Source organism: Erythranthe guttata, chromosome 9 (assembly GCF_056151865.1).
Source record: "Erythranthe guttata isolate IM_541 chromosome 9, IM_541, whole genome shotgun sequence".
In the NCBI taxonomy this organism is placed as follows: Eukaryota; Viridiplantae; Streptophyta; class Magnoliopsida; order Lamiales; family Phrymaceae; genus Erythranthe; species Erythranthe guttata.
Window position 1 is genome coordinate 15,701,192 of NC_142541.1, and position 14,145 is coordinate 15,715,336.

The 14,145-nt window shown below is 35.8% G+C and overlaps 2 protein-coding genes across 2 annotated transcripts; one reads left to right on the forward strand and one right to left on the reverse strand.

The window, feature by feature from the left end:
• The first annotated feature begins 971 nt into the window (after positions 1–971).
• On the forward strand, positions 972–10,335 carry LOC105975759 (phox (PX) domain-containing protein). The gene is made up of 15 exons (XM_013000986.2): positions 972–1,730; positions 4,173–4,569; positions 4,661–4,838; positions 4,948–5,087; positions 5,162–6,293; positions 6,396–6,496; positions 6,793–6,937; positions 7,737–7,805; positions 7,921–7,966; positions 8,047–8,372; positions 8,548–8,627; positions 8,734–8,869; positions 9,107–9,308; positions 9,430–9,512; positions 9,915–10,335. Exons 1-15 carry the CDS (start codon positions 1,619–1,621, stop codon positions 10,047–10,049), a joined length of 3,282 nt encoding a protein of 1,093 aa, XP_012856440.2. The 5' UTR covers positions 972–1,618; the 3' UTR covers positions 10,050–10,335.
• A 999-nt stretch (positions 10,336–11,334) lies between these two features.
• LOC105976039 (large ribosomal subunit protein eL37x) lies at positions 11,335–12,419 on the reverse strand. Its single transcript, XM_013001320.2, has 4 exons — positions 12,280–12,419; positions 12,019–12,154; positions 11,674–11,775; positions 11,335–11,577 (listed from the first exon to the last, which is right to left on the reverse strand). Exons 1-4 carry the CDS (start codon positions 12,280–12,282, stop codon positions 11,531–11,533), a joined length of 288 nt encoding a protein of 95 aa, XP_012856774.1. The 5' UTR covers positions 12,283–12,419; the 3' UTR covers positions 11,335–11,530.
• Positions 12,420–14,145: the final 1,726 nt, after the last annotated feature.

The following is a 14,145-nucleotide window of genomic DNA, read 5'->3' on the forward strand; positions in this document are numbered from 1 at the left end:
TATATCTTTATTTTAATAATAATAATAATAATAATAATAATAATAATAATAATAATAATAATAATAATAATAATAATAATAATAATAATAATAATAATAATAATAATAATAATAATAATTTTCATTTGACATAAATTTGATATAATAATTATTATTATATATTAAACTAATCATCATTTTCATTTGAAATGCTATCACGTGCATCGCACGGGGAAAAATGCTAGTCTAAATAATGCAAATACACATTTATTTCATAATTTAATTTATGTTAGCTAAATATTATTTTTAATAGTTTTAAATATTTAATCGTAAGTGTACTATAGATATTGCTCTATTATATCATGTGCATGATTATAATACTAAATGCACATACTTAACATTACTTAATTAAATTTTAGATAATTTGTATGAGGTAATTTGTTAATACGTTCACTTATAATTTCATTTCATATTTTTGCGTCTTACTAAAAAATCATCACTTATAAAATTTAAACTGAAAATAGATGAAGATACTTTATTATATTTTCTCTCATTCATCATCAACCTCACAGTCACTAAAAAAAAATGCCGTTTGTCTACCTTTCTATTTCTGTCTATCTATCGACTCCCGTTGACTACCTAATTCCATAAACCACGCATTGAAAAAAGTTGTTTTCATCTGTCTCAATTCTCCCGTTCAGTCTAAGATGTCTATTTCGTTTCAAATTCTTCAACTAAGCTGTCTATTTTAAGTATTAACTATTTATTTTCATTCTAAACTCGTCAACTAAGCAATCTATTTTCAGTATGAGCTGTCAACTAAGCTGACCGAGGGGATTTTTTGTAAATTCAAAATATTCATACGAACTGTTAGCTATACAAAATATTTGTAAAGAAATTTTAATCAATTTTCCCAACTTTTATATCGTATTATTCTTATATGTTAGTTAAAGAAATGTAAAATGTAAAATCGTGTAATATTTGATTCACAAGGGGCATAAATGTCAAATCATAAGGGCATCGTGGTCACTTGTCGTCTGTCGCAGAGCGTCTTCACACGAGTTCAAAACCAGATGAATGTGAAATTACTATTCTAGACACGGTCTCCATCGCCAGGACAAGTGTCTTCTAGTTATTAGCTGAGCCGTCAGCTTCTAAAACCAATTCCCAATCAATGCTGATTAATTTAGCAGTAATAGAAATCCCTAAACCAAAAAAAAACAGAGAGGAGAATTGGGAATTGATATTCTAGGGTGAGAAAGCTAGAGAGAGAAAATGCTCAAAAGCTCATACACACATACATACATACATTTGATATTCCCCCACGCGCGCGCACTGAAAACCTAAATGTTCTATTGGATTGGTGGTCAATTTTAATTGGATGATTGCGTGACGTGTTCGCATCGAGTTATTCGTTCTCTTCGATCCTTTATCCTGCTTTGTTTGGGTTGTGTTTTTTTTTTTTTTTTGTTAATGGAGATTTTTGCAGTGATAGTTTGATTAATATGGTTTCTGGAGTGTTTGATTGCAAAATCTCGAGTGATATTCCATTTTTTGGTGTTAAATTGGTTGATTGAGTTTTTGATGAGTATATGAGATGATCTGAAAAGGTAAAAGTAATTACCGGAGGTCTGGAAAAATGAGCGGCAACGAGAAGCAAACGGTGGGCGTTCGAGACCTAGCCGAGGAGGCGAAGAAGCGGATTGTTTTATTGGTCGTATGTGTTGTTGGAATGTCCTACCTCATGTCATGTAAGTGACTTTTTGTTCATCCTTTGTTGTTTCATTCTATTTTGGTTTTCTCTAATTTCGACGTAGAATTGTAGTTTCACTTAGGCTGTTTTGATGCTTGAGAGCTCGATTAGGCCAATGCATGTAAATTTTATGTCTTTGATGCATTTCAAATCAAGGAGCAACTTGTGTGTCATTTCTTAGCTATTTGAACATGTAGGAATTCTGGATGGTCTTCACTTTTTTCATGTGTTTTTCTTGCTTCTCGGAGTGGTATTAAGATAAGTAAATTGAGGATAGTTGCACATACACTAAGTTTGAAGAGAGAAGCAATTTTGAGATATAAAACTATATCTGAACAAATTTTGAATTTGACAAGAATGGCAAAACTGTAGTTAGTCCACTCCAAGAACGTTTTGTAAGTCTATTAAAGTTTGTTGATGGTTACTTGGATGTACATGTGCGCAGGTGCACTTAGTTTACTCTCCATTCACATTACAAAGAGAGTAATCGTTTTCTTGTCGGTAGATTTATGAGAATCACGTGATATACTTTCTTGATTTCGCAAGTTGTTACATTTTAAATTTTGTTATTTCGGTATATTAACGGTCTCTGCATTGTTGTTTGGAGTTCCAAATACTGGATTCTTTCAGTATACCTTTAAAAGAGGATATGGGAAGTTATAAGTACATGGGGGTTCATTTCTGATGTATTATTCTGCATGACCAATTGACCATGCTGCTTGTAAAACTAATTGGAGAGCTAAGAATTACTGTTGTGTAGTTAATTTCCAGATTCAGTTCATCTGATGTATTCTATATCTTCTTTTTGAAAATGTCTCTCAGAGTGAAATTTGTTCGATTGAGATTATGCATATAAATTCTATAGTTAATAAATTGCATAACACTTTTTTTGGATATCCTCAATGTTTTTTGCTGTTTTCACTCTGTTTGCTTTTTTATTTCTGTTGGAAATTGTGGATCCATTTATTTGCAATGTTGCAAGCTTGGTTTCAGTTGTCTGTGGTTATTCATTTCAGAGACAGATAAAATTTTAGTGTCATTATTACAACTTAGTAATCAAGCAGCATTACCATGGATTACCTAGGGCTGAAGCTGTACACGAGCCAAGGGATGGTCGTGGATCTTTTAGGTCTATAGCATACACTTTTTTTTTCCGTTTTTGAACTTCTTTTGTAACCAAAGTCATTTGGCAAACTGGTAATGGAAAATTCTTTGTATTTCTGTTGATCAAACGCTCATATCAACTCATGTACCACCTTTTTTTCCGATGAGATAAAAGACTCGACATCTAATTTCTGCAAGATGACTTATGACTAACCAATGAAGTTTCAATTAATTCGTAACAGTATGTGGAAGTGGTTACCTCAAAGCATTTTTATCCTTGGTGCAAGCTTGTGCGAATTTATGTTTCCCATTTTCACACTACCATGCAGATCAATTCCTATTTCATTTTTTTGGTGGGCGAGGGGTAGAGATGGTAAAAATATGATCGTAATTGTGCAACAAGCAGCAAATGCATGACCTTCTTTCTAATTCATTAAAGCACACTGGTTTTATATTTTATTTTTATTTTGGCACTAAATGAGTAATACATCTCTGATCCCCTATGGGAAGGTTTCATTTGACAATTATCATGCAAATTGCTTGAAATAGAAAGGAAAAATTCCGTTCTTTTAATTACACATGGAATGTATCCCTGCCTCTATTTATGAGGTATTCGATGTTATCATTTTATACTTGGATCTTAAATCATATATATCATCTATAAATCCTAACTGAAATCTCTAAGGGGAACACGGAAAGCATGTGTTCCTTTTTTTTTTGGGCAGGGTGGGGGGTGGGGTTGATAAAAAAATCTTGTGATCATACTTGTGCGGCAATCGGCAAATGCATGGCCCTCTTTCTAATACCTTAATTCACTGGTTTTTATATTTTATTTTTACTATGGCATTAAATGAGGAATACAATATTTGAATATGAATGGTACATCTCTGATTCCCTATCGGAAGGTTTCATTTATTGTGCGAATTTTGTCTGAAATAGATAAAAACTCCCTTTTTTTAATTACACGTGGACTGCATCCCTTCGTCTGTTTATGTGGTGTCGACTATTATCTTTTTACATTCGCGTCTTAAATCATATATTATCATTTATAAATCCTAACTGAAATCTCTAAGAGGACTAGGGAATCCATTTGTTAATCTTATTTTGCATCAAGTCCATAGAATCAGATATGTTTTTGGTAATTTATATGATGAAAAGGTTTCAAAATCTAAAATATTTGGTTGCGCAGCGCATATTGGAATAATATTGCTTACCCTAGATCTCATTATCAGCAATTACTGATTGTTTCTCGATTTTTAATAATTAAATTCCAAGATTTTAGTTTTATGTCGAAATCCCTTAGCATCACATACCTTCTTTTTTTTTTCTTTCTCAGTAACAAGTGCATCAGTTCTAGTCAACTTGCCTGCTGCTCTGTCCTTAATAATCATAATGCGCTACATGTCTCTGGATTTTGATATGCGGAGGAAAGCTGCAACTTACAAAGGCAAACAAATATCTGCAAACAGTTCTTCCGAAAACAAACCGTTTGAGGTCCTCAGAGTTCTGCCCGAAAGGTCTGACTGGAAGCACAAGGTGAATTCCCCTATAGTTGAAGATGCAATTAACAAATTCAATAGCCATATTGTGTCAGAGTGGGTTACAGGTCTCTGGTATTCACGCATTACTCCAGATAGACAAGCTACAGAAGAGCTTGTACTGATCATGAACGGGGTACTTGGAGAAATTTCAAGTCGCATGAGAAATATTAACCTTATAGATCTTTTAACAAGGTTCCATCTTTGGATATTCTTCCCAATTTATTATTATCGACTTAGGCTCTTGAATGGCATTCTAACGAAGTATTTTCTTTATATCATGCAGAGATATCATCAATATAGTATCTACTCGACTGGAGCTCTTTAGGGAAAGTAAGATAAAGATTGAGAAGCACCAAGAAAGATATTTTACCACAGAAGAGCTGGATATCGAATTAAAATCTATTCTGGCTGCTGAGAATAAGTTGCATCCCATCTTATTTTCTGCTGAAGCTGAGCATAAGGTTGTCCAACTTTTGGGTTTTTTTCATTGCAGTTTGACAACTATAGTAGAATGCATGGTTTCCCTGATTGAGAAATTTTCCTTTTCATTAATTCTCTGGATCGTGGCAGGTTCTCCAGCATGTTATGGATGGCCTCATCGTACTTACATTTAATCCTGAAGATCTGAAGTGCTCTTTATTCCGTTATATCGTCAGGGAACTTCTTGCGTGTGTTGTAATAAGACCGGTACTGAATCTCGCTAATCCAAGGTAAGTAAACCAGTCATTGTGATTTCTTAACATACATTCTTCGTGTTCTTTAACTCTGCCAAACTTGGTGTCAGGTTTATTAATGAGAGAATCGAATCTGCAGTTATTTCTTCTAGAAAAACTGATAAAGAAAGTAAGGCAGCACAAACGGCATCACAGTCTAGAATAAATGCAGTTATTTTACCCGAACACACTCTGCAGTTTCCGGATCCTTCTGTTAAGGGTGTAGAACTGGTACAACTGAAGCAGGATCAGAATAACAAAGCTGCCAAGAATCAAGCACCAGATAATATGAACACAAAACTTCTTTCTAAGGATCCGTTGCTTTCCATGGATACACGGTCTACCCGTTCTTGGAGTTCTTTGCCAGACGGTGATAGCGGTGAAGGAAGAGGTGTTCAACGACATCCCTCTGGAGGAGAATGGGGTGATGCGCTAGATGTGTTTTCTCGCAGAAAGACCGAGGCCCTGGCTCCAGAACATTTTGACAATATGTGGACAAAAGGAAGAGACTATAAAAGGAAGGAAGACATAAATCAGCTAGTTGATCCTTCGCCACGAAGCTCTTCGGCCGGGTTATCTAATTCAGGGGTCCGGTCAAAGGTTCTTTCTGAACAGAAGAAAAAGGAGCGGACCTCAACTTATCAAGGCACAGGGGAACAGAATACTGCAATGTATGGCAATTTATCAAATGAAAGTTGCAGTGATGAGGTAGACTCCTGGAGCAGTAGCTATACTGAAGATGATGATACGAGCAGTGCTATGGGTCTTGACTCACCCGGTGTTAAAGTTTGGGATGGTAAAAATAAAAGAAATTTCAGCCATATTCATCATCCCCTTGAAACCTTTGACAGGCGTAGTGGCCGAAAGACCAGCAAAGGTCAGTTCCATTCTAGAAGATTGCAGAAAACCAAGTCTGCAAAGAAAAGATCTAGATCCAGCACTCAAAATGGGCATGTCTGGCAAGAGGTTGAAAGAACGACTTTATTAGGAGATGGGCAGGATTTATTAAAGTCCTCCAAAGAAACTCACAAACCTGGAGACTCGAGTGAGGAATCCGAGACAGAGCTGTTAGGTAGAATTTGTAGTGGAGCCACAACTTCATCATCCATGTCCTTGGCTTCTTTTCCTGAAAGCCAGAGTCTGGCTGCAAGTTCAGCCAAAAATTCGATAATTGCTGATTCGTTTTTTCAGTTGAGATGTGAGGTACTCCAGTCACACCTTAAAATGACCTGCCAATTTGACTCTGCTTCATTGTCTGTTTTATGCTTGAGGATGTGAAGAATGGGAACTCATTTCTTTTTGCAGGTACTGGGTGCCAATATTGTGAAGAGTGGGTCCAAAACATTCGCTGTATATTGCATATCTGTTATAGATGTAAATAGTCACAGTTGGTCTATCAAAAGAAGGTGCAATGATATTCTATTGACTTCTAACTTTTATCTTTTATTCCTGCCAAGAGGCTCCTATTTATGGAATAATTTGGATTAACAATGCCCATGTCCAGGAATCAAATGTCCTCATTTGAATAGACAGAGTAAATGATACCTTTTACATCCCATTCAAAATTAGTGGTTGTGTATCTTTGTAGGAAAGAAGATAATAAAAACAATGATGGAGATGTTGTGTCCAAACAGAGAGAATATGTAAGAATGCTGTTCATGAATGTCAGTCTATTAGCTAATCTTGTTTCTCTTGTTTACAGGTACCAACATTTTGAGGAGTTACATAGACGCCTTAAAGAGTTTCCCGAATATAATCTCCATTTGCCGCCAAAGCATTTCCTATCAACTGGTCTAGATGTATTCGTCATTCAAGAGCGATGTAAATTACTTGACCAGTATTTGAAGGTCATACTACTTTACTTGATATTCATGTCTTTTCCCCTATGCCATTGGGTTTGCCATTTTTTTTACATTTTATATATTTGTCCAGTTGGTTGTACAATTTTCCATTTCTGAACTTCCTGTAAAATAAAGAAACTGAAAGTGGATGCATATGGCATGCAAGTAAAAGCTGACTGAGCATTTCTAACATGTTCCTGGACCTTATAATAATCATAAACACACATTAAGTTGTTTTAAAGTTCATTAGGTGTTGTATATTTTTCTCTCATATGGCAGAAGTCGTGAGTTGTATGAAGTTTACTCTGTTTGAACTTTGAACAACATAAATTAAGGCTTAAGAACTCTCAAGTCTCAGGTTGTTTTTATTAATTTTGTTCAACCTGGAAAGTGAAGATACCCTAGATACTTTGTTATTGTTAAATAGAGAGGCTTATAATTTTGTAAGAGCTTATAGTTATTTCTAGAGCTTATAAGATCTTCTCTTTGGACACATTCAATACCTAATAAATTGTGAAACATCTTATACGTGATCTTTCTTATGATATTCACCTCTTAACATATTGTTATCTGCTTCACACACTACTTTCCCTTAAGCTGACAGTGGTTATTGATCACTTGATAATTACTTGTGTATGAGCTTCTCTACCCTTTATATGTTATGCATCATAACTTGGTCCTTGGGCTGCAATGAGTTCAAGGCCTTGCAGGATTTTTTTATATCTGCTTGTTTACCTACATGTGTAGAACTGTGCTCTCTTGGAAGTCGAACCTTTATGCTTTCTGACATTCAACTATTTTTCAGAAGCTTCTGCAGCTTCCAACTGTTTCCGGCTCCATTGAAGTTTGGGATTTCCTCAGTGTCGATTCTCAGGTTCTATATATTGCACGTACATTTTCCTACACGTCAGAACTTATAAGCTTTATAATACCACTTAGTCTTCTGCCTCTTCGTTAACCTCTAATTCTTCATATCCTCAAAACTGCAGATGTATATATTTTCAGATTCATTATCCATAATTGATACTCTTCCAGGTGAATATCTAAACAGCGTGTTTTTGTTCAATGTTTCTTGTTGTACATTTCCACTGTTTAAAACTGGTTTTGCATTTCAGTGTACCTAGATGAAACAGTACGTAAAAAGAACAAGGAAAATCAGGATAATGTAAGGCCAGTATATGATCCATTATCCTCCAGAAAAGAAAATTCCAGTAGCGTTTATGATGGATCAGGGTTGAGAGCAAACCAGGCTCTTTCTTCACCTAGAAGGCCTGAGAAAGAATTTAAAAAGGCTTCTGAGAACTCAAATAGTGGTTCAGATAACACAGAGCAAAAGAACATAAAGCCCTCCAGAAACTTGGAAAAGACCGGAAATAGAGACCAACAAGAATCACATTCTGTTCCTAGCGACAATGCCCCTGATTCAGCCATTCCGAGAGAGGTCATTTACAAACATTCTTTGTTGACCCTATTCTGTTTATTGGATTCAACTGTCTGAACAATATTTTCTTATTGCTTTCATGTTATGCACAATGTTTGGTATTCAAAGTTTAAGCATTATCTCTTAGTTCTGATGTTGATATTGTTGTTTTCCGGTTTTTGTTCCCTCTAAATAGTGGGTGCCACCAAATCTAAGTGTTCCCATATTGGATTTGGTCGATGTCATTTTACAACTTAAAGATGGTGGTTGGATCAGGTAGTAATTGTATATAAATCTAAATCAAGTTGAAGTAGGAGTTGGTTGTATACGTTTTCCGTCTAACTGTCTTTCTTGGCTTGTGCACATTTGGAGTTGTTTACAGGAGAAAAGCTTTTTGGGTGGCCAAACAAGTTCTACAATTGGGAATGGGTGATGCTTTTGATGATTGGTTGATTGAGAAAATCCAGGTTTTGCGTAGGGGGTCGGTTGTTGCTTCTGGCATTGGGCGGTTGGAGCAGGTAAATTTGATATTTCATATTCAGATTTTTTTTTAATTCATCTAAGTTGGCTAGTTTCCCATTTGAAGTAACATTCAAGCAGTTCACAATGTCTAAATTTTATTCATAGCAACTTGTGAGTCGTAGCATCTTATGAATCTTGGTTAGGGAATTGGCAAATGTTGCATATGTTTGCTGTTACAGTTCTTCCATGACTAGGAACTCCTGATAATTTTATTCAATAACTGGTATAAATAGATACTATGGCCCGATGGAATCTTCATAACAAAGCACCCAAGGCGACAGCGACCTTCACCTGATAGTCCACCCAAGAATTTGCACGAGGGCAAACCTTCAACTCCATCTTCACCGCCTAAAGTAGAAGATGCCTTAAAGCTGGAGGAGATGCAAAAAAAGGAAGCTGAACGGCGAGCCAAATTTGTATATGAACTGATGATAGGTAATGTTTTAATTTTGCCTATCCAAGAGTTCGATCCTGGTCATACTTATTCTGATCTTGAGTGTGATTTAATCCTCGACCTTTGTTTGGAAATGTTAATGGCATCATAAATACACTGCAGATAAGGCGCCAGCTGCCATTGTAGGCCTTGTTGGACACAAGGAATATGAGCAATGTGCAAAGGATCTCTACTATTTCATTCAGGTTATTAGACTAAACTTGCATTTCCTAAAGCTAATAATGTTAAACTAGTTTAAACTTAAGCATCATTCGTAAATTAGATAAAAGATTGGCCAATAATTAAAAAGGAATGATTAATGAGATCTAGCCCTACCAAGTGTTAAGTACTATATCAGCCCCAGTTGAAACGCCATCCTTTCTGCCTTCCAGAAGAAAAAAATGCATGAAATATTTTCCGCCCTCATGAATCGTGTTTATTACCATACATCAGCTACTCTGTATTTCGAATGCGATTGTGTTGCTTATAGATGAAATGGAAGCTGTTTCCGAGATACAAAATCATACTCATGCTTTGCTTAATCGTTTCAGTGTACCCTGCAGCTATATGGAATCATAACTAATAGATTGATTATGTTGTTTGTACAGTCATCTGTTTTCATGAAGCAGCTAGCATTCGACATTCTTCAGCTGCTGCTCTCGTCCGCTTTTCCGGAGCTCGATTCTGTTTTCAGACAGTTGGAACAGGACAAACACAAATTCGGCAGCCTCAAACGTAATTAGGTAAAGATACAAAATTGCCAAAAGGTACAAGAAAGACTTCCCTTTTGTTTTCTAAAAAAGTTGAGTTAGAGTTGCCAAACAGGCATTGTGTATAGATGTTATATTGAAGTACATATAGCTGTTCCATTAGGGGAAAAAAGAAACAGTTATTATGCAGCCATTCTGCACATCTCCCAGTCAATCATTTTTGAATCATTCGTCGGCTACCCAAACAAGTGGCATACATTTGTGGTGTTGATTCTGCTATCATTTTTCTCTAATAGTAAGTAAACCACATTTTGTTGAAGTCCTTTTGAATTAAAAAAACTAGTCATGTTTTTATTCGCCATTAATGTTGTACAAGATATAATGAGATGCAAATTAACCAGTCAATACGAAACACTTTTGTAACAAACCCAGGATTTAACATAATTTCATCTCGACACGGCGACACCTACACTAACTATTATTTTGCAGCATTTTCCGTATTAACAGAGCAACAAATGGTATGATGGATCAAGTATCTTTCTTTGAACTCTACATTGTGTTTAAGCCAAGGAATGCGTTTTCACAAGGGTAAATTGTCCTCTTAAAGACCATTTTTTTAATTGACCCTTATTGCAAATACCAAATTTATCGCCTACATGACGAAACAAATGCATTTTCTCTAAAGTTACTGCGTGCATATTGAGAGCACCTACACGGCTACAAGCATTTATAAATTATAGCAAAATAAAGAGTGCACAAAATATCATCACTAATTGTTTGAAGTGCAAAAGTTGATCTCAAATTGAAATTAATGGATCACTTAATTCTCAAGTAACATAATTGATTAAAAAATAAACAATTCTCTAAAGGGACAAATTTCTGCAGGGAACGAGTATCTTATTAGAAGTTGATAACTTAATCCGAATGCCAAAGAAAAGAACAAGCAAAAAGGCAAATAAGAACCGGAAGAGAGGCAATCGATTTACGTGGATCAAAGACTTAAATCAAATAGAAGTCAACTAACTACATTTCTCAATAGCTAATTTGCAACCAATAGACATGTAACACGAGTGCCCTATATTTCAGCTAATCTATTCTAGTGCAATTTCAGTTGAAAATCGAACGATTATATCTTCATTCACGACAAAGGAAACAACAAGGTTAACGCATGGCACCCTAACCAACTTGCTAAAATTAAAGAGAACAGACACAAACTCTCGAACCAACAGTAATAGAACCAGAGTTCAAATCCCCCGAAAAGACGGTTGCTTTGCAGTATAGCACAATATCAAACACTCCGAGAAAAGAAAGATAGTTATAATAACGAAAGAAAGCACATAACAAGTAAAAAAATGGTCTTTGATCATCAATATTAAGATGCTCAACAAAGTACAGCAACGAAATAAGAACCAAAACTAAGTATCCAACAGACGAAAATTGGAGTTTCAAAATTAACTTGCACTCTAATTCTTTCGGAATACGAATGGAAAAGTACAATCAAGAGAAGCCTACACTTAGGCAGAAGCAGCAGCAACCTTCTTCCTTGGTGCAGCTTCAGTACCTATATCCATCATACAAAAAATCCGACGTCAGTAATAAAATAAATAAATAAAATAGCATTCATAATTCATCGAAAGATTTAAGAAAAATCGCAAACCTTCTCTGAAGTTGGTCTTGAATCTGCGGGGTACGTTGCGCAGGTACCTCATGCGTCCAGTTCCGGTGGTCTTTCGGCGTATAGCTTTAACACTCCAGTTATCTAAATTCCAAGTTTTTACAGAAACAATTACGTAATGAAATCAAAATATAGGTATTGATAACAATGTAAATGCCGCAATTAAAATCCAAAATAATCTATTACTTATCGAATTATTAATCGGCGGATGCAATTAATCAAATAAGAAGAATCACAATGCATAAAATGCAGCATAACGAACTTCATAACATTTGTATTAAAAAAAGATCAAAACTTTCAAAAAATAATCGAGGGAAAATTGCATACAGGTCCTCTTGCGGGCGGCGGGGTAAGCGCAGGCGGAGCAGCGGCTCTTCTGAAGGTGAAAACTGCGGCGGCCGCACCTAACACACAGTGTGTGTGTCTTGTTCCTCCTCTTACCGAAACTCCCCGTTCCCTTACCCTAAAACATTTTACACACACACACACACATTGCTATCAAATTCATCGACAATTAATTAAGCAGATAAAGAAATGAAAATAAAAAAAAAGGATCGTATATGAATTAACAGAATTGAGAATTTCTACCATGGCTGTGAAGTTGCAGAAACAGGTTTCCTCGCTGAGCTGAAGATGGAGAAATGAGAGCGGAGGCGACGAGAGTTTGTTTTATATCAAGGGTTTTTAGGGTTCTGTTTTAATGAAGAGAATGGGCTTTTTATATGGGCCTTTCGATTGGGCTTTTCTGTCGAGTAATGCTTTTTAATATATTTTATTATTATATATATATATATATATTTGGGGTAATTGGCTTTTTGTACCCTCCAATTATGCTCATTTGACATTTTGCACCCTAAAGTTAAAAATATGGTAGATAGCACCCTCAAATTAAGATTTTCTTGGCACATTGCACCCCAAGACAATACTTTTCTGCACAAAATTTGCGTTCGAAAAAATGATTTTACCATAGCTCAATGGGAAAAATGGTCAATAATTGTTAATTATATCCGTGAACGAGGAAGAATATAAATATTTTTCTGTAATTGAGAAGGTTGGTAGCGAATTTATTCACAAATTTACTCTTTCAGTCCCCCCAAATCCCTTTATTCTACTACTTTTAGGTTATGGGGTGCACTATTCCAAGTAAATATTAAGGGTGCAACTATGTCAATTAAATATTAACGGTGCAATCTGTTATATTTTTAATTTAAGGGTGCAAAGTGAACATGCAGGAGCAAAATGCCAAATTATAACCTATACATTTGTTGAAGATGAGATCAATTACGAAAAAACTCGAACATGTGAATTACAAAGTTCGCAAATGGGAGATTTGCAGCAAGTAAATGCTAAAAACTCGTAAACTATGGAGTAACGTCGAAATATCGTAAGTAAACGGCAAAACACTAATTTTTACGAGATTTTCAGTTTCCCCGCGGGCTCCGAAAATTTGGAATAGACGAACCATAATTACGTAAAAGGAAGCAAATACGAACATGCAAACTGGTAAAGTGAACGTAACTAAGCAAATTAATGATCCGAAAACAAGCAAAGACGACCGTGTTTCAAAAGTTGTCCCAAGTCAATTATAAATAGATAACGAAAAAAAAGGACGATCGATATATATAGAAAAAAAAAAAGACAATTATTCTGTGACATCTAACTGCATAGGACTCGACTCGCAGTTAGCTTCACTCCATTTCAATCGAAAGCGGACACGGTTACTCTCTGGCAATTCACATTCTGACATGGCCGGTTGCCATTTTTGTCCACTCGTATCGAAACTTTCAATCCTAAATTTCTCCAAATCATCTTGCATGCGAAATTCACCATCTCTCTTCATTAGAAAATTGCACAAAAACTCGGTCAATTCCTTCGAAACCCTTTCTTCTTTTGGAACTATAATCGTCGGACGACAAATACTAAACAAACAATTTAAAAAAGACGGAAACGAAGTTAAATGACCCATACTTAATTCCAATCGCTTCACCACAACAGGTGGCTTATAATTATTACCGTCGATAACGTCTTGTCCGATGTCGAGAATGCTCCTCGGATTTTGAGCAACACTTAGAAAAATTTTGGACCGTCTTAATTCGTGGAGCAGCGTGCTTAACCTATGGAACCATGACGAAACATCGTCCAAATTGTCGTGAAGCTGAAGCCAAAGGTTTATATACGATCTCCAATAATTTGTCGATATCGGTTCCAAAGTGATGGATGGGATAGCGGATCCCGTAAATCGAAATTTCGACAATTTGCGGGCTGATACACGTAGCTGAAATCGCTCCACGGGAAAATGATCGTAAATTCTAAAGGTTCGAAGGTGCGGGAATTTGTAGCACTGAAGAGAGGAGTCGAATTTAATCAGCTTTAGGGTTAGATTCTCTAGTTTACCGTACCTATCATGGCAGAACCGAATCTTACTGCCGCTGATGTAGATCGTTTCAAGCGCCG

Coding starts and splice junctions, on each gene's coding strand:
- LOC105976039 (XM_013001320.2), bottom strand. Junction 11,776..12,018: donor CGCCGCCCGCAAGAGGACCT/GTATGCAATTTT, acceptor CTTGGAATTTAG/ATAACTGGAGTGTTAAAGCT. Junction 11,578..11,673: donor CAAGACCAACTTCAGAGAAG/GTTTGCGATTTT, acceptor TGATGGATATAG/GTACTGAAGCTGCACCAAGG.
- LOC105975759 (XM_013000986.2), top strand. CDS start 1,619: ATGAGCGGCAACGAGAAGCAAACGGTGGGCGTTCGAGACCTAGCCGAG. Junction 6,938..7,736: donor TACTTGACCAGTATTTGAAG/GTCATACTACTT, acceptor ACTATTTTTCAG/AAGCTTCTGCAGCTTCCAAC. Junction 7,806..7,920: donor TCCTCAGTGTCGATTCTCAG/GTTCTATATATT, acceptor TCAAAACTGCAG/ATGTATATATTTTCAGATTC.